The sequence below is a fragment of the Dendrobates tinctorius genome, unplaced genomic scaffold (genome assembly GCF_039654945.1).
Source record: "Dendrobates tinctorius isolate UK_male_01 unplaced genomic scaffold, ASM3965494v1 ptg000237l, whole genome shotgun sequence".
Taxonomy (NCBI): Eukaryota; Metazoa; Chordata; class Amphibia; order Anura; family Dendrobatidae; genus Dendrobates; species Dendrobates tinctorius.
This window is the reverse complement of record NW_027361904.1, coordinates 2,225,742-2,245,738: the sequence shown is the minus strand read 5'-3', so window position 1 is coordinate 2,245,738 and position 19,997 is coordinate 2,225,742. Positions and strand designations below refer to the sequence as shown.

Genomic DNA, 19,997 nt, shown 5'->3' with positions numbered 1-19,997 from the left:
AGAAAATGCACCACAAAAGTTGTTGTGAAATTTGTCCCGAGTATGCTGATGCCCCATATATGCAGGTAAACCACTGTTTGGGCGCATGGCAGAGCTCGGAAGGGAAGGAGCGCCGTTTGACTTTTCAATGCAAAATTGGCTGGAATTGAGATCAGACGCCATGCCGCATTTGGAGAGCCCCTGATGTGCCCAAACAGTGGAAACTTCCATATTCTAACCCCAACATACCCCTAATCCCAACCCTAACCACAAACCTAATCCCAACCGTAATCCTAACTTTAGCCCTAACCCTAATGGGAAAATGGAAATAAATACATTTTTTTATTTTATCATTTTTCCCTAACTAAGGGGGTGATAACGGGGGGTTTGATTTACTATTTATGGCGGTTTTTATGTTTGGCAGCTGTCACACGCTAAAAGACGCTTTTTAGTGCAAAAAATAGTTTTTGCATCACTACATTTTGAGAGCTATAATTTTTCCATATTTTTGCCCACAGAGTTATGTGAGGTCTTGTTTTTGCGGGACGAGTTGACGTTTTTATTGGCACCATTTTTGGGAACATTACATTTTTTTATTGCTTTTTATTCTGATTTTTGGGAGGCAGAATGAACAAAAACCAGCAATTCATTAATTTTTTTTTTGGGGGGGGGGCATTTATACCGTTCCGCGTGCGGTAAAATTGATAAAGCAGTTTTATTCTTCAGGTCAGTACAATCAGCAATACCTCATTTATATTTTTTTATGTTTTGGCGCTTTTATAGAAAAAAACTTATATAAAAAATAATTGTTTTTGCTTCGCTTTATTTTGACAGCTATAACTTATTTTTTCGCTGATGACTAGGGATGAGCGATATTGCTCGATATCGTATCGGAATTCCGATTTCCAATATCAATGCAAGTCAATGGGAGAAAAAAATCGGAATTACAAAATGACCACTACAGTGCTATGTAATGGATAAAATGGAGGGGAAGCACCTCAGGATAATGGGGAAGAGGTTGCAGAGGAGCAAAACAATCGCTAGAAAAATGCAGAGCGAAAGCTGTAGCAGGAAAACATCTTAACAGCGGTGTTTTTTCTTTAGGTTAGGATTAGTTGGGGAAGGGTTAGGGTTTATGGTTAGTGGGGTTAGGGTTAGTGATTTTACATTATTAAATTAAAACGGCCGATGGTGGTGTCAATATGCCTTTTGACTGACGTGTCCACGTTCAGCTCACCTTGCTTTGCAGGGAGTTTCCAGGAGCACCACGTGGAGGAACGGATACACTCCCTTTAAACCATGCTTAGTCTTCTGCTGATTATATTACTGTTATTCAGTAATTCTGCATATTGATATTCTGCTTTTGCTTCATGTACATCTGCTCCTACTGCTTCCTAAACCTCTGTCTATGGTTATCCTGCTATTGGCTGGTCGCAGAATTTCCCAAACCCAGAGGAAATACGCAGAAGTAACAGTAGGCACAGGAACTTGACAGAACCAGCTCGTGAGTCTGGAACCCGTATAGGAAGCAGAAATCAGCATAAGAGCCAATGGAACTAACGGGCACCAGCTGACGTTACCGGAGGCCGATAACTAAGCAGGAGGTAACCTGTGCCAGGATGCACTACCAAGGCCCAGCAGACGTTACTGGAACTCGGATACCACAAAGGAGGGACCTAAGCCATTGACTCTACTGAGAACCAGCTGACGTTACTGGAATCCAGATAAGCAGCAGAAGGTAAAAGTGCCAGTGGCTGTACTGGGCAACAGCTGACATTACTGTAGCCCGGATAGCACAATGTAGTAGTGACATAAGCCAAAAGCACTGCCGAGAAGCCCAAAAAAAACCCCACAAAGACGCAAGTTCAAGAGCAAAAAGACAGGGGGCGTGGCCTGACTGGCAATGGTGCTGACTGCATAACTTCTGAGCTCCCATGTGAGCTGCTCTAAATCGGCTCAAATAGATTCATTCCTCCTCTCCTGGCTGGGGTAGTGAGTTTTACCTGCGTACCTCCCAGGAACAAGATGACCAGAGGGAAAGCTGCTAAGCGTCCTTCTCCAGCCAAACTTACAGACTTCTTCCCCAGAGACGGCAGCATGGTGAAGGGGAAGATGGCAGCTTCCCCTGCCTCCACTTCTTCCCACTCCTCCAGAAGAGCCCCAGAGGTGAACTCTGACATGGCGCCGGACCAGTCAGACATCCCGCTGACAAAGAAAACAATGCAGAGCCTGCTGGTCTCACTGAGAGCTTCTTTACAGGAGGATCTGAGAGGTATGCTGGCGGGGATCCGGGAGGACATAACGGCTATAGGGGACAGAACGGATCATTTAGAATCTAAAATGGCAGAGCTCACTAAGTCTCATAACGACCTTATAGACGCCCATTCTACTTTAGAAGATCACGTTAGTGGCCTTCAAGCTAAACTTACAGATTTGGAGGATCGGTCGCGCCGTAATAATGTAAGGATTCGTGGAATCCCCGAGTCGGTACCAGATGGGGAGTTGTCAGAGTTTTTACAAGGTCTGTTATCTGAGGTGCTCCCTGAGGCTGAATCGGCCAGTCTCATGGTGGATCGGGTCCACAGAGTGCCTAAGCCTAGATCGCTCGGAGCTGACATCCCACGTGATACCCTGGCCCGGTTACATTTCTTTAAGACTAAAGAAACCTTCTTGCGAGCTCTGAGGAGACAGCCGTTTTATCCCCAAGATATGCAGCCTTGTTGGTATTCCCGGATCTATCTGCAGGGACACTTGCAAAAAGAAAGGAATATGCTCCTCTCACTAAAGCTCTCAGAGATGCTGGAATAAAATACTGCTGGGGCTTCCCAGTCAGTCTCTCAGTTTCACACAACGGTGCCCTCCATGTTTGCCGGTCTCCTGCCCATCTAGCAAAACTGATTGAATCCTGGAACATTCTCCCACATTGTGAAGCTGCAGGTCGCCCTCAAGATAATTCCCAGTTGGAAAAGATCTCAGAGGAATGGATCCAAACCTGAAGTTGAGAGCCAGCTCACTGTTGCTCAAGATCCTGGTCTATTTCTTTTTTTCTTTCTTCACCAGGTGCCCCCAAATGGCTAAGTTTGTGGTGGTGGTGATACAGCTTCTTGTTAAAGCTGTTTATTTGACTGCATGTTTTCTTCATGGTATTTTTGCTAGCTTCTGCTTCTTTCCTTCTAGTTATCATGCTTTTTTTCCTCACCCACTCCTTCTCCATCTTCCTCTTCCATTTCCCTCCCCCCCTCCCTTCCTTCCTACAGGTAACATAAATATTCTGCATGATCTGAAATGGGGTTAAAGTTCTTATCGTTGAACACTAAAGGGTTAAATTCCCCGGCTAAGCGTAACATGTTATGGAATGAGGTTCACAAGTCAATGTGTGATATTCTATGTGTACAGGAAACTCATCTGGTTGCAGCTGACAATTTCAGGCTCAACAATCGGTTGTTCCCTCATAATTTTCACGCTAACTTTAGTAAAAAGCGGGCTGGGGTTAGCATTTTTATTAAACATACAGTGGCGTTTAAGCTGAATTCTGTACATTCTGACTCAGAAGGCAGATTTCTGATTATACTGTGCTCCCTGAACAATGTGAAATACACTCTGGCCGGGGTCTATGCTCCCAATATAAGGCAAATCGGATTTCTGCAGAAATTCCTAAAAATCCTGGACCAAACAGCTGTGGGTCATAAAGTAATCTGTGGAGATTTCAATATCCCTGTTTCAAAACAACTAGACTGTTCCGCTAATACTGCTCATAGGAAAGAAATTGGCCAGCTTTTAGCACAACATTACCTTCACGATGTTTGGATATACACCCATGCTGAAGAAAGGGACTACATGTATTATTCTGCTAGATACTCCTCTTATAGCCGCATAGATTATTTTTTAGTGGATAGTAGCCTCCTGGCTGAGTGCTCGGAGTCTCAAATAGGAGTCATATCATGGTCTGACCATGCGCCCGTCTCTTTAACAATTAATGAGGGTCATAATTCCTCAATTTTTCATAGATGGAAAATAAATAATTCCTTGCTCTCTAAACAACATGTTTTACAAGAATTATCTGGGGGGTTATCAGAGTTTTTTCTTCTGAATGATAATAATTCAGTCTCAGATGAGACTCTCTGGACTTCACATAAGGCGGTAATTAGGGGAATTTTTATTAAAATTGCTGCTTGGGAAAAAAAGAAAAGAGAACAGTTGACAGCGAATATTCTTGGTCAGATTCAAACTTTAGAATCACTAAATAAAACTGGCCCCTTACCCTCACGCTCAGCCCAATTAAAAGAGCTAAGGTTACAGCTAAGGCAAATTCTTATCTTCAAATATGAAAAAAATCTTAGAGCTTTTAAAATCAAACATTACTCTTTGGGAGATAGAGCTGGTACCATTTTAGCTAGGAGGGTCAAAAGTCGGGAAATGAAGTCCAGGATTGAATTTTTGCATACCCCGGAGGGCTCTATAATTAAAAATCCTATTCACATTGCAAATGCCTTTGCAGACTATTACCAGGGTCTATACAATTTAAAAGACAACCCGTCCACCCCTCAGCCAACGAAACCTGCTATTGAGGCCTTCCTAGATAAACTACACCTGCCTAGTCTGTCTCAAATGGACCTGGAGGTTCTAAATGCCCCCTTTTCTATAGAAGAAATCCATAAAACGGTCAAAGCTACAAAGACACATTCTGCTCCAGGCCCAGATGGATTTTCTAATTTATACTATAAACAATTTGTGGATCTCCTGGGTCCTTATTTGTGCAGGACTTTCACATATTGGCAAAATCAATCCTCGGTCGCCCCTTCCAATTTAGAAGCGATAATTACTACTCTCCCTAAGCCGGGGAAGCCCCCCACCTCTCCGGGGAACTTTCGCCCTCACTGCTCAACTGTGACCTTAAAATATATGCAAAAATTTTGGCCTCTCGTTTACATAAGATCCTTCCCTCCTTGATAGCTCCAGATCAGGTGGGGTTTGTTGCCGGAAGGCAGGCTAAAGACGGGACTAGACGTTTGATTGACCTTATAGCTGTGATAGAGAGTAGGAGGGTCCCCAGTATTCTCCTGTCCCTTGATGCCGAAAAAGCCTTTGACAGGGTGCACTGGGGATTCCTAAAGAATGTTTTGGAGAAATTTGGATTTCGGGGACCAATTTTATCTGCAATTCTCTCCCTGTACTCCAATCCTAACGCTAAGGTTCTCGCTTCAGGGTTTGCCTCCCGTAGTTTTTCTATATCTAATGGTACCCGTCAGGGGTGCCCCCTTTCCCCAATAATTTTTGCTTTGGTGGTGGAGCCTCCGGCGGAGTACATTCGGTTGCATAAGGGTATCGTGGGGGTGGCAGTTGGTAAAGTTGATCATATTGTGGGTCTGCATGCTGATGACATTATTTCCTGTTCTGAAGTACAGAGTTCTTTAATTAATGTACTATCGGTTCTTGAGGAATTTTCTGCTGTTTCATTTTATAAACTTAATGCAAATAAATCCCTAATTCTTTCCTTCTTTGTTCCCCGGGCTGAAAGGGAGAGGCTCGCCACATCCTTGCCATTTCGTTGGGTGGACCATAGTATTCCCTATTTGGGAATCCATCTTACAACAACTAAACAATTGGTAAGGAAAAATATCTCAGAACTGACCAAAGAATTGGGAAAAGAGCTCCCGCGCTTTTCTGCATTGCCTCTATCATGGTTGGCCAGAATTCACGCTTTTAAAATGTTATTTCTCCCAAAGCTGATATAGCTTTTTAGATGCCTCCCTTTGAAGATTCCGAGATACTCCCTGTTCGGTATACAAGGCCTTATCCGCAAATATATTTGGGCTGGGAAGAAATCTAGAATACCCCTTCAATCACTTCACCCCCCATTTGGGGAAGGCGGAATGGGTGTGCCTGATGTGGTAGCATATCACAGGGCGGCGGTTTTAGAGTCTGTCAGGGACTGGTGGAGAGAGACGGAGGATCATAGATGGCTGCAGATTGAGGGATTCCTAAGTCCACTAGGTTCAACAAAAAAAACTGCTGGGGGCTTTGATTCAAAATCGGTTGGTCCCGCATTCCATTCTGGGCACGGTCGAGGCGGTGAGGTGGCACTGGAGGGATTGGTCATCGGAGCTTGTGGCCGGTCTGATTTGGAGGTTGCCCTTTAAGGACGTTAGGGCTTGTGTTCCTGATGTTGACCTCAGGACTTGGGATCAGTTGGGGTCCCTGCGTATGTCAGATCTTTAGGACAAGGGTTCCCTTTTACCTTTTCCTGAGCTGATGTCCAAATTCAACCTTCCAAGGCAGGTTTTCTACCAATATCTTGAAATTAGGCATTTCATAAGCACTTTCCACCTGAGTTCCTCAGCATCAGGACATAGGTTTTTGGCAGACTTTCTATTGAAAGACTCGCCACCGGTCAAGGGCTTGTCCTTATTATATCGCCACTTTGCTTCTGATGTGGAGGGGAAGACACCAACATATATGACGAAATGGGAAAAAGAGCTGTCTCTCCCCTTGCCGCCTCGGCAGTGGAATGTGGCCTCCCGGATGGTACTGGGGTCCTCCGCCTGCCTTAACCATTTGGAACAGATTAAGAAAGTACACATGGGTTGGTATAGGTGCCCAGCCCAGATAGCTAGGTTTGCGGAGGATTACTCTCCCCTCTGTTGGAAGGGTTGTGGCATGGTGGGAACAATAGGACATCTCTGGTGGTCTTGCCCTTTATAGTTTCTGGGGTCAGATCTTTGATCTAGTGGCAGAGGTTTGTGAGACTAGACTCCCTCCCTCACCTCAAATGGGGATTTTACACATGGGCTTGGACGCCTTTCCTGCTCCCATTGCTCAATGCATCTCTCACATCCTAATCTCGGCCAGACAGTGTATCGCAGCTAGGTGGAGGTCCCCTGAAATTCCTGCTCTGGAGGAGGTGATTGCTAAAATCAACGTGCACTTCCACTATGAAACTCAATTAGCCAGCAGTGTCTCTTTGGCCTTAAAAATTCAAAAACGTTGGGCGATGTGGTCGGCCTCTCCAAGGGCCTCTCCCCCTTTAAAGTGGTGATAGCCTGCTCTTGTAATAGGTTGGACAGGTAGTTCCGTAACCGGTGGTTTAGAACAACTCTCTTTTTCTGTGCAATAAATGTACTTACTGTATTGTTGTAAGTTACCTCCCCGCCCCCCCTTCCCCCTTTTCTTGCAATGTATGATGTTATGCCTTGTCTTGTGCATTGCCTTTCTTGTTGTTTGAAAATTCAATACAAATCTTTGGATTAAAAAAAAAAAAAAAAAAAGCCCCACCAGCACAGTCTTCAGGGCCTGTTGTGCCCCACCAGCACAGATCCTTCAGGGCCTGTTGTGCCCCACCAGCACAGATCCTTCAGGGCCTGTTGTGCCCCACCAGCACAGATCCTTCAGGGCCTGTTGTGCCCCACCAGCACAGATCCTTCAGGGCATGTTGTGCCCCACCAGCACAGATCCTTCAGGGCCTGTTGTGCCCCACCAGCACAGATCCTTCAGGGCCTGTTGTGCCCCACCAGCACAGATCCTTCAGGGCCTGTTGTGCCCCACCAGCACAGATCCTTCAGGGCCTGTTGTGCCCCATCAGCACAGATCCTTCAGGGCCTGTTGTGCCCCATCAGCACAATTTCTTCAGGGCCTGTCAAGCTCAAATCATCCCGGGACAACGAGGCGACAAGGCAGCCGCATTCAGCGACCTCTAAGCGGCCGCACCTGTGAACCCGAGTGACGTCTGGAAGGATAAGTGAACTATAGGAATAAGGACCCATAGTTTGTGCCATACGTGGCCTTCGATGCCCGGACTAGCCGGGTTAGTCACATTGAATATAAGCAAAGTATTGTTTATGTTGTTGAGTCCCTGCGAAGACAGATTGTTGTTACCCCTGTTACTTGTTCAACATAGCCCCAGCGGCTCCAAGTTATAAAAGTTGATTTCACAAGTCATACCTTGTCTCATGTCTCGTCACTGCATCCTGAGAACCTGCTCAACCCTACACTTGGCGTAGTTGGCAGGATGCAGTCTCCGAGCACGGACAGTGGTGCCCCCGATCAGGGTGGAGCTGTAAACTCCACAAATAATGAGGGTCCCCGCTCCAGCATTTCATTGGGGGCCATGCTGAACAACCTGCCTAGATTTTCCGGCTCCAATACTATGCTATGGAGCTGGACAGAGCGGATGCGGGGGCTCTTTCGGATGCACCCAATGACCCCTGATCTGGAAGCCGAAGTGGCACTCATGGCACTATACGGGAAGGTGCGGAGGTCAGTGATGTTGAAACCTCCGGGGCACCGCAACACTTTTGAAAAAGTGTTACAGATAGTAGAACAGACCCATGGGGACCCTACTAATGTGGGAGAGTTAAGAACCCGTTTGTTTAGTCGGATGCAGGCAGAGAGTGGAGACGATCACTCAGTACATGAATGTCCTCCAAGAATTGCATACGGCTATTGAAAGAAAGGACGGGGTAGGACCTGTTGACATTACCCTGCGTGACCTACTGGTGACTGGTTTGCGAGATCCATTAATAAAGCAGGCATTGCGGGAGCAGATCACAATGAATCCCCGAATAGACTTTTCAGAAGTGGGAAGTCAGGCACGGGTTCAAGAGCAAGAGCAGGGGATGGCAGTCCCCGTGGGGAAGGTCTGAGGTGTGGAGGCCTCCGCGAACACAGTCGAGGAGCCTCAGTGGGTGGAGAAGATGAAGCAAGAGTTGAAAAATATTAAGGGCGAGTTGGCCGAAGTAAAGAGAAGGACCGAGACTGGGACTGGACGACCTAGTTTTAGCCCCGGCCCCTGGAGATCACGCCCCCCGCGGGGTGGTTAGCCTACACAGGCCCAGTGTTTTGAGTGTGGCGAACCAGGCCACTTCGCCCGAGAGTGTCCGCGGCGTGGGAGATACCCACCCCGGCGGCCATTAAACTAAAGGGCTCCGGGCTGGGGGGACGCCGCTCGGAGCCGAAAACCACAACTAGGGGCGGTAGAAGTCCCGAAGATTTGGTAGCAAAGTGTCCGGTGGTATGGGCAGAAGTGGAGGGCCGGGCCGTCCGGTGTCTGGTGGACACGGGGTCACAAGTAACCACCATGCCCGCAACGTACTTTCAACAAAACTTCCCGGAGGCAGCAAGACCTCAGTGGGGGCCTATGATCAGACTAAAAGCCGCCAACCAACTGCTGGTCCCGGTTGCTGGGGTAGTGTGGGTGCAGGTGACGTTGTGCGGTAAATCCCTTGGTCACAGAGGGGTGGTGCTAACTCAAGGAGAAGCTGATCAACGGCACCCCGTCACCCTAGGCATGAATATTTTACGAGAGTTTGGCAACTTACTACTAAATGATCCCACACAGAAGATTCTGAAGCAGTGGGGTTCTCGCACAGCTCAGGGACAGGTATTCCAGCAGCTGGTGCAAGGTGCGCGGGTGCATCAGGACTGCCAGGAGGGCGAGGCTCTGGGCAAGGTCATCGTGTCAGCAGCTCCCCTGCTTGTGCTACCCTCCTGGACAGACTGTGGTGGCCCTGCCAATTCAAGCCCCGATACCTTTGGAGGGCGTGGAGGTGCAGGCGGAGCCGTGTCACTCGGAGCGCTTACCTCCTGGCATACTGGTGGCCCGTTCCCTGGCTACAGTGCAAAAAGGAACCGTCCTGGTACGCTGCGTTAACCTTGTAGACCAAGACACGATTCTGAAAGCACGGCCTGCACTGGCCAAACTAGTGAGGCCTTTAGAAGAAGTGCTACCAGCTCCGGCGGTTCAATTGCGAGTACACCCCGAGGATCCTTGGGAAGTAACAATTCGAACCTTACAGGCCCACGAAGTCTCGGCACAGGAAAAGGGTTGAAATATTTTGGAGCAGATGCGAGCCGAGCTTTCTGGGTTAACTGCAGCCCAACTCTCACAGATAAAAACAATGCTTGGAAAGGACCATGAAACATTTGCTAGTCATGAGGACGATTTTGGGTGTACCACCGCCATCACTCATGAAATCCCCACAGCGGGAGCGGCCCCTATCCAGGAACGATATCGACAGATTCCGCCACAACTCTATCAGGAGGTGAAAACTTTGCTGGTCCAGATGCTGCGAAAAGGGGTGATTTGGGAAAGTCAAAGCCCCTGTGCGGCTCCAATCGTGTTGGTCCGGAAGAAAGATGGTACACTACGATTCTGTGTGGATTATCGTAAACTGAATGCTTGCACTATTAAAGACTCATACCCACTGCCCCGCATAGAAGAATCCCTGTCCGCCTTGGGGAAGGCAACATTTTTCAACCCTGGATTTGGCCAGTGGGTACTGGCAGGTACCCATGTCAGAAGAAGAGAGAGCCAAGACGTTGTTCATATTGCCCATTTGACTGTTTGAGTTTAATCGAATGCCGTTTGGGCTGGCCAAAGCCCCCGGGACCTTTCAGCGATTGATGGAGCGGTGTCTGGGAGATCTCAATTTTGAGGCCACGTTGATCTACCTGGACGACATCATCGTCTATGCCGCCACCTTCGAGGACCACCTAAAGCGGTTGGAACAGGTACTCAGCCGGTTGCAAAAGTACGGGTTGAAGGTGAAGCCTCAGAAATGCCACCTATGTTGCTCCCAGAATGAGTATCTGGGTCATGTCATTTCGGCAGAGGGTGTGAGGCCATCCCGGGAGAAGGTTGGCCTACCCCCGAGACGGTAAAAGATGTGCGGGCTTTTCTGAGGTTAGCTGGATATTACCGTCGTTTCGTAAAGTATTTTGCATGTCGAGCTTGAGCCCTGCACGACCTGCTGAAGGGAGCTCCCGCTGGGGCCAATGGGTGAAGAATCCAGTGGCAACACCCTCAGGAAGAGGCCTTCCGAGACCTCAAGGCTGCGCTCTTGGATACCCCAGTGTTGGCTTATGCAGATTTCTCACAACCATTCATTTTGCACACTGACTGGAGTCTTCACGGGCTGGGGGCTGTGTTGTCACAGGTTCAGGATGGCTGGGAGAGGGTGATCGCATATGGAAGCCGCTCACTCCATGACTCCGAGCGTAACCCTGACAATTACAGCTCCTTCAAGCTCGAGCTCCTCGCAGTGGTGTGGGCCATGACGGAGAGATTCGCAGAGTACCTACGGGCTCTGAGGTGGTGGTGCGAACTGACAACAACCCGCTGGCTCATTTGGAAAATGCCAAATTGGGGGCTCTGGAACAGCGATGGGTGGCCCGGATGGCGAAGTACAATTATAAGATTATCTACAAAAGAGGGGCCAAGAATGTCCATGCAGACGCCTTCTCCAGGATACGACATACAACTCCAGGACAGAACCGAGACGAAGAGATAGAAGGAGAGGAAATACCGTTCGCTTTCACTGCTGCCGTGCTCACAACTGACAAAAAAATATCTTCCCCCAAGACCCCAAGGGGCATGTTAGAACAATCCCGGGATAAGTGGATACAACAACAACAACAAGAAGATGAAGCGGTTGGCCTTCTCAGGACGTGGGTCGCCACTGGGCAATTACCCACTGACTCTCAACGACAAAGTTTGACTCAAGACCTGTTGCTGATGTTGCGACAATGGTAGAGATTGGTTATCCGAAAGGGATTATTGTACCGTAAAATAACATCACAAACAATCTCAATGACTGCTTGGCAGGTGGTTACGCCAGGAGCCCAACTTCACGTACTGGCTCGGGAGGCTCATGAAAAAGGGGCCCACTTCAGAACAAAAAAGACCTTGCAATGGCTGCAACAGAAAGCTTACCACCCGCGCTTGCCAGCTGTTGTGGACTAAATTTGCCGGACCTGCCGTTTATGTGAATTGGCCAAACCACCCGCTCAGCGAGCCGCAACACAGACTATTGTGACCTCAGCGCCCCTTTAACTCCTGACGGTGGATTACCTGACCATTGGGCCTGCATTTCAGGGATACGAACACTGCCTTGTTATGGTAGATCATTTCACCAAGTTCGCTGTGGTCACCCCCACTCGGGATCAGATGGCAGAGTCAGCTGCCTCTGCAATATGTAGAAACTTTATACAAGAATACGGCTGTCCACAACGGATACATTCTGATCAGGGTGCATGTTTTTTGGGAAAAGTTATGGAAGAACTACATCACCTCTATGGAATTGACAAATCCCGGACCACACCGTATCATCCGCAAGGAAATGGGGCTTGTGAACGATTTAATCGGACATTGATTCAGATGTTGCATACTCTGGAGAGTGACAAGAAGGCCCTTTGGCCCGAATATGTTTCTGAATTAGTATGGGTCTATAACAATCGGGTACATCGAGTTACTGGCTATACCCCCTACTCCCTGTTGTTTGGACGAGAGGGTAAAGGGATCACAGAGGTGGAGTTGGACCCCGAAGAACCTCAGCCCTGGACCGGAGTTTCGTCTTGGGTCTGAAATTATCGCCATCGGCTGCAGACTCTTCACCGAATTGTACACACCAAGCTCCGAGACTGGGAGCACCCAGGGAAAAATGCAACCCCACCTCCTCACCTCCAAAGCGGGGACCGTGTGCTTGTACTAGATCAACGCCCCCAGAACAAGCTAGAGCCGCGTTGGGAAGAGTCCTTATCGGGTCTTACGCCGTATCCACCCGGAAGGACCTGTGTACAAAATATGACCCGGGGAAGATGAAACACTGCCCACTCGTATTGTGCATCGTAATATGTTACGCCCGTGTACTTCCAACGATCCGAAGCAACTGGAGCCTGCCCCGTCGACATCTGAACCATCATCTATATGTTGGGACCCGGACGACGACGATTTTCCCCCAGAACCCAGAGGCCCTCCACTCAGTAATGAACCAGCTGACACAATTAGCCCACCTGCACCAATCAGCCCACCAATCTCCACCACCCCAGAAGACTCCAGCCCAGTTGAACTGAGACGCTCCGAGCGGTCAACAGCTGGCAAACCCCCTGAACGATATGAACAAGATCAGTTCATATGGCAACGAACATTGAAACCCCTACAGACCGATCTCAATAGACTAAGGCCCTCGCCCGAGGACTGGCGAGCTTACAGGGTGGGGGAATGTGGGGAGGAGGACTCCCAGTGACTGGGCCGGAACCCAGGGGACCGCCATCAGGGTTCCTGAAGGAACAACACTGGGGGAAAACAAAGGGTGACACACGACTGATGGTGTCAGGGCAACAGGGGGCAGGGCGAGGACAAAGGGAGGAGGGGGCGCTCTCAGGTGGCAGTTGGCAGAGAGTGACAGGAGAGAAGCCGAGTGACTTAGAGAGAGACGGGGTGACGAGCGGTGTGTAAGGGACACCGTCAGGAGTCTGTGAGGAGAAAGCTATGCACTCACCGACAAGAGAAGCGTGAGAGACTTTTACCGGAGGCCGCTCCCCGCCCACGGTCGCACACAGCCACGCCCGCCATCCCCCGCCCTTTTGAGACAGGTCCGATACCTCAAGTTGCCGCTGCGACGACACGTAAAACGGCTGCAGTGGCCTGGACACTGCCCCCGTCTCCTTCCACAGCTGCGGCCCTGCCATCACCGGCCTCAGTGGACGCCACCTCGCCATAGGCGGCAATAGAGGCCCACGTCCCGTCTACAAGGGGACCCTGAGCAGAGGCCAGCCGAACGTCATTTGGGGAACTGCGTCATCACTGCACTGTAAGACGAGAGCCGGTAAAAGACATCCTGAAAGCCCCACCAGCACAGAGTCTTCAGGGCCTGTTGTGCCCCACCAGCACAGAGTCTTCAGGGCCTGTTGTGCCCCACCAGCAGAGTCTTCAGGGCCTGTTGTGCCCCACCAGCACAGAGTCTTCAGGGCCTGTTGTGCCCCACCAGCACAGATCCTTCAGGGCCTGTTGTGCCCCACCAGCACAGATCCTTCAGGCTCTGTTGTGCCCCATCAGCACAATTTCTTCAGGGCCTGTCAAGCTCAAATGATCCCGGGACGAGGCGACAAGGCAGCTGCATTCAGCGACCTCTAAACGGCCGCACCCGTGAACCCGAGCGACGTCTGGAAGGATAAGTGAACTATAGGAAATAAGGACCATTTTGTAAGGGCATTTTGTGGACTTTACGGATGCTTTTCCAGGTCGCTTAGGTGCAGGCAGGGGCGTTGTTGGGGATCCCTTTTCCTGTGCAGCGCAAGAGAGGGATCAATTAGGGCCTTACTCAGGGACGGCAGGATTGTGCACTGCGCACTTACCCCATCCTGCTCGGTTCTGCCCAAATCTTCCATAGCTGCTGCTGTCACTGTCCTGTGCCCTGCGAGATCCAGGGAAGCCACTGCTGCCTGTCTCACTGCTGTCTGCGTTCCACTGTGGAATGCACGCCTGCTTCTTACCTCTGTTGCGCACCCTGACGTCACCGGACGCGCGTCAGCATCCCACTGCGAGACTTCTAGTCTAGCGCTGACATGCCGGCCGGAGTCGGAGCCAAGAGTCTCCACTGCGGGAAGAAGCGGTTCTTACCCAGGGGCATTGTCCGCACCCTGGTCTCTGTGACTGAGGGACCCCCACCCAGGAGGGTTTCAGCCCCGGGCTTCTTGACGGGGAAGGTTTGGAACAGCCGCCTGATCCCCTTGGATCCAATCAGGTAAGCAGAGCTTCCTCTTGTGTGTCCCTCCTTGCAGGGACAGGAAAAACACTGAGGGAATAGGGGTGGGGAGGGGTCTTTTAACCTCTTGTGTGCTTCCTGTCCCTGTAAGGAGGACAACCTCCATGGTACTGTCAGGAGGGACGTCATGGAAAGTTAAGGTTCTTGGAAAAAGGGGAGTAAAAAACAGAAATGCAAAAACGGAAATTATCCATGTCAGGAAAGGGTTAAAGATATTTAATGTTTTCTACATTGAGCTTGAAAGTGGCTTTTTTCACGTAAATTTAACAAGATCTGATCTAACAGTGAAACATTTTCCACATTCTAAACATGAAACTGGTTTCTCTCTGTGTGAGATCTTTCATGTCTAACAAAAACTGATTTCTGGGTAATGCATTTTCCACATTTTGAGCATGAAAATGGCCTCTCCCCTATGTGAATTCTAGAATGCGTTATAAGATTTGATTCTGGCTAAAAAATTTCCTACATTCTCAGTGTGAATATGGCTTCTCTCCTGTATGAATTCTTTGATGTCTTATAAGACTATGTTTTTGGCTAAAACAGATTCCACATTCAGAACAAGAAAATGTTTTTTCCCCTGTGTGAACTCCTTCATGAATAACAAGTTCTGATTTCTGTTTAAAGCATTTTCCACATTCTGAACATGAAAATGGCTTCTCCCCTGTGTGAATTCTCTCATGTCTAATAAGATTTGATTGATTAGTAAAGCAGCTTCCACATTCCTGACATGAAAATGGCTTCTCCCCTGTGTGAATTCTTTGATGTTTAATGAGATCTGCTTTTTGGATAAAACATTTCCCACACTCTAAACAAGAAAATGGCTTCTCCCCTGTGTGAGTTCTCTGATGTGTAACCAAACCTGATGTTGCAGAAAAACATTTGCCACATTCTGAACATGAATATGGCTTTCCTTCTGTGTGACTTGAAAACGACTTCTCTCTTATGTGAATTCTCTCATGTCTAACAAGATTTGATTTATTAGTAAAGCATCTTCCACATTCCTTACATGAAAATGGCTTCTCCCCTGTGTGAATTCTCTGATGTGTAACCAAAACTGATGGTGCGGAAAAACATTTCCCACATTCTGAACATGAATATGGCTTTTCGCCTATGGGAACCTTTTGACGTTCGACACTCGATCTGTAATTTGTATTTTGCTTTGCAGTCTGTGATGAATCAGGAGATCGGATCTGTTTCACAGGATCAGATGATACATTTTGGATATGACGGGCGGAGGGTATATCTTCAATATTGGCATTTTTCTCACATCCATATTGAATGATGCTACAATCATCTGCATTATCAAGTGAAGATTTTGGATGTCCCCCTGAGCTCCCGGTACAGTCATCTGCAAAGGATAAAACTGATTATATTATTTTATAGCAATATAGCCTAATATAACGATTGTACTGACGTTATAGGACATTACAATTGAGAAGTATTCATTTAATAACTTAATTATTGGTTACAAAACAGATCACAATCTCAGAGCAGGGATCACTAGATCACAATGTTATGATAACAGGCTTTTCTGTTGCAGTTTTCTACTTTTGTGTTGAAGACATCTTCATGTCTCATGTCGGTCATTGCTGTTTTCTCAGAAAATTACCCAGTGGAGAATAAGTGAACCTGTAGGTCCAAGCGGTTAGGTGCCGTCCATCTCATCACAATCCCTAGCTCCATTCGCTGCTGTTTAAGTATTTAGATGCCACAGCAATGGTTACATGGTTCCGACCTCTGTGCGCACGACAAAATCATGGAGTGCCGATGGGCTACCATGGAAGCTGTGTGCTCAATGAAGGCCCTGTCTACGTCAGTTTTGTGCTCCTTTTAATTTCTTCACATTATGCAAATCCATTTCTATTAATAAAAAATACTAAAAATTGTTAAATTGACCAGGACAATTTTTACAATTCTGACCACAGTCACTTTATGTGGTCATAATTCTGGAACGCTTCAACGGATCCCGCTGATTCTGAGACTGTTTCCTATTGTACTTTATGATAGCAGTAAAATTTCTTCGATATAACTTGCATTTATTTGTGACAACATTTTCAAACTTTTAATTATCGCATAAACAATTTTTTTTGTAAGGAAATTATAAGGGTTAAAAGTTGACCAGCGATTTCTCTATTTTGCAACAAAATTTGCAAAATCATTTTTTAGGGATCACCTCACACTTAAAGTCACTTTGAGGGGCCAATATCACAGAAAATACCCAAAAATGACACCATTCTTGCCCCTCTCTCCTGGCCCCGCGGCCCATCTTCGCTCTCTGTCCCCTTTGCCCGTTGTGTCTCACTTTAAATATTTAGGAATATATCTAAAAGCAGTGAACTTGACCTACAACGTAATATCTTCCCATTACTGGAATTGGTCAAACTCAAATTTGCCTCATGGAGTAAACTTCCTTTTTCTGTTGCCGGCCGTATTAATCTAATTAAAATGAATCTACTTCCCAAACTTAGTTACTCCCGCCAGCATAGTGCGGTGCTGGTTCCTAAATTCATCTTCACCAATCTGAACTCTCTGACCACGTCCTTTATATGGGGGAAATCTAGACCCAAACTTAAATTATCCACTCTACAGAGATCTAGACGGATGGGGGGAGCGGCACTGCCGGATTTTTATTTATACTTTCTGGCAGGACAAATTAAAGCTTTGAGTAAGTGGATGCCAGAAAATAATCTACCTAACTCGGAACATCATCTCATTCATGCTGCAGAGATTGACTGTCCATTAGGACTTTTTTTTTAGAAACAGATAAACTTATTGCCCCCCGATTGTTACCTCTACTCCATTTAGCGAGGTCGGTCTGGAGACAGATCAAAAAAGTGATCCGCTTTGAGGGCATCATTGCTGAAATGCCACTATGGAACAATATTTCTTGGTGCTGTTGAACCACCCGTCCGCTGGCTTTTGGACCTCACATGGTGTTTCTTTGATAAAAGACTTATATGAAGGTAATATTCTTATGTCTTTTGAACAAATCCAATTTAAATATAATGTCCCTAGATCCCAATTCTTTCGTTATCTTCAACTCAGATCAACTGTCCATTCGCATTTACGTTATTCATGTACGACCCAATCTATCTCATCTCTCCCTTTAAAGGGAATCTGTCACCCCCCAGGCGGTTTTAAGTAAAAGAGCCACCTTGTGCAGCACTAATGCTGCATTTTGTCAAGGTGGCTCTTTTATTTAGCGTCCCTTCCACCGCCGAAATAATCGTTTTTAAAATTGAAGTTTGACAGGGGGGCAGGTCTTTACCCCCCGGACACAAGACGCACCTTGATAAAGTGCAGTGAAACGCGCGTCGATGGCTGCGGGCTCGGGTCCAAGCTGACACAATATGGGTAAGCACTTTGCGTAGATGATCCATGGTATTTCTTATGCTCATGCAATAGACAATATTGTGGAATAGGGATCTGTTACAGCACTGCAGCGTTTTGTATCTCCTTTACAAAGTGACCTTGGCCATCACTACCTGATCCTGTAGTGTATTATTTGTATTCATATTTATGTTTAATAAAATTTATGTTTTTTCATATTATTATGGACTTTTTTACTCCTTTATGGTCCTTTGGTTTATATCTTTACACGTACATGTTGTCGGCAGGAACTGACTCTGCTATAACGACAATTAAGGGGAAGTGGGAAGATCTCATTCCTGATGCTCAGGCTGAGGATTGGGAGGAGATTCTTGAATCTCCAACTAAAGTATCTCCATCTAACAATAATAGAATGACACAATTATATATCTTACACCACTCATATCTAACTCCATCGCGACTTTTCAAGATGGGTCGTTTCCAATCCTTGGAACGTTTGAGGTGTCAGATAATGGAAGCAAACTTTGTACATATGGTGTGGGGATGCCCCATTGTCCTTTCATACTGGTCTGAAGGAACATCGCTGTTAACATCCTTAAGAGCAGGAATTTGCACTCTTAGTCGTTTAGCTGTTCCTCTTAGTCCATTATTTTCTTAATTCGGGGTGTTAGACGAGGGGAATTGGGGACACTATATTAGGATTTTTCTACGCGAGGCACTTTTTTTTGGCTAGGAAGGTGTTGGCATTACGTTGGATGGGAGGGTCAAACCCCTATCTCAGAGCCTGGATTGACCTGGTAAACTTGGTCATTCCATATGAGCGAACACTTTATCAAAACAGGGGCTGTCTAGGGAAATTTGAAAAAATCTGGGACAGATGGAATTCCTCTCATCTCACTATATCAGGGAGTGGAGGCTCGGTACCACCGTGACTGTTATAGTTGAAATGTATCGACATGTATTTATGGCATCAAATAATTTTTTAATATTACGTAAAGTACTAGGCAGCGTGTTAGGTTGTAGTTTAATTACAGTGCCTTGCAAATGTATTCGGCCCCCTGGAACGTTTCAACCTTTTCCCACATATCATGCTTCAACCATGAAGATACAAAATATAAATTTTTGTTGAAGAATCAACAAGTGGGACACAATTGTGAAGTTGTGCGAAATTTATCGGTTATTTTAAATTTTTGTGGAAATTCAAAAACTGAAAAGTGTGGCGTGCAATATTATTCATCCCCTATAACTTAACACTTTGTTGCGCCTCCTTTTGCTGTGATTACAGCTGCAGTCGCTTGGGGTATGTCTCTATCAGTTTTGTACATGAAGAGACTTAAATTCTCGCCCATTCTTCCTTGGCAAACAGCCCAAGCTCAGTGAGGTTTGATGGAGATCGTTTGTGAACTACAGTTTTCAGCTCTTTCCACAGATTCTCGATTGGATTCAGGTCTGGACTCTGACTTGGTCATTCTAACACCTGGATACGTTTATATGTGAACCATTCCGTTGTAGATTTAGCTTTATGTTTGGGATCATTGTCTTGTTGGAAGACAAATCTCTGTCCCAATCTCAGGTCTTTTGCATACTCCAACAGGTTTTCTTCAAGAATGGTTCTGTATTTGGCTCCATCCATCTTCCCATCAATTTTGACCATCTTCCTGTCCCTGCTGAAGAATAGCAGGCCCAAACCATGATGCTGCCACCACCATGTTTGACAGTGGGGATGGTGTGTTCAGAATGATGAGCTGTGTTGCCTTTAAGCCAAACATATCGTTTGGCATTGTTGCCAAAAAGTTCGATTTTGGTTTCATCTGACCAGAGCACCTTCTTCCACATGTTTGGTATTTCTCCCAAGTGGCTTGTTGTAAACTTTAAACGACACTTTTTATGGATATCTTTGAGAAATGGCTTTCTTCTTGCCACTCTTCCATAAAGGCCAGATTTGTGCAGTGTATGACTGATTATTGTCCTATGGACAGACTGTCCCACCTCAGCTGTAGATCTCTGCAGTTCATCCATAGTGATTATGGGCCTCTTGGCTGCATCTCTGATCAGTCTTGTTTGAGATGAAAGTTTAGAGTGACGGCCGGGTCTTGGTAGATTTGCAGTGGTATGATACTCCTTCCATTTCAATATGATCGCTTGCAC

The 19,997-nt window shown here is 46.9% G+C and overlaps 1 protein-coding gene across 1 annotated transcript in view; it reads right to left on the bottom strand.

The window, feature by feature from the left end:
- LOC141060472 (uncharacterized) overlaps positions 1-19,997 on the bottom strand; it is a 167,087-nt gene that overhangs the window by 52,246 nt on the left and 94,844 nt on the right. Inside the window, 5 exon segments of the mRNA XM_073556737.1 lie at positions 1,991-2,284; positions 14,631-14,662; positions 14,777-14,846; positions 14,849-14,965; positions 14,968-15,867. Coding sequence (XP_073412838.1) covers positions 1,991-2,284; positions 14,631-14,662; positions 14,777-14,846; positions 14,849-14,965; positions 14,968-15,867 — 1,413 coding nt within the window.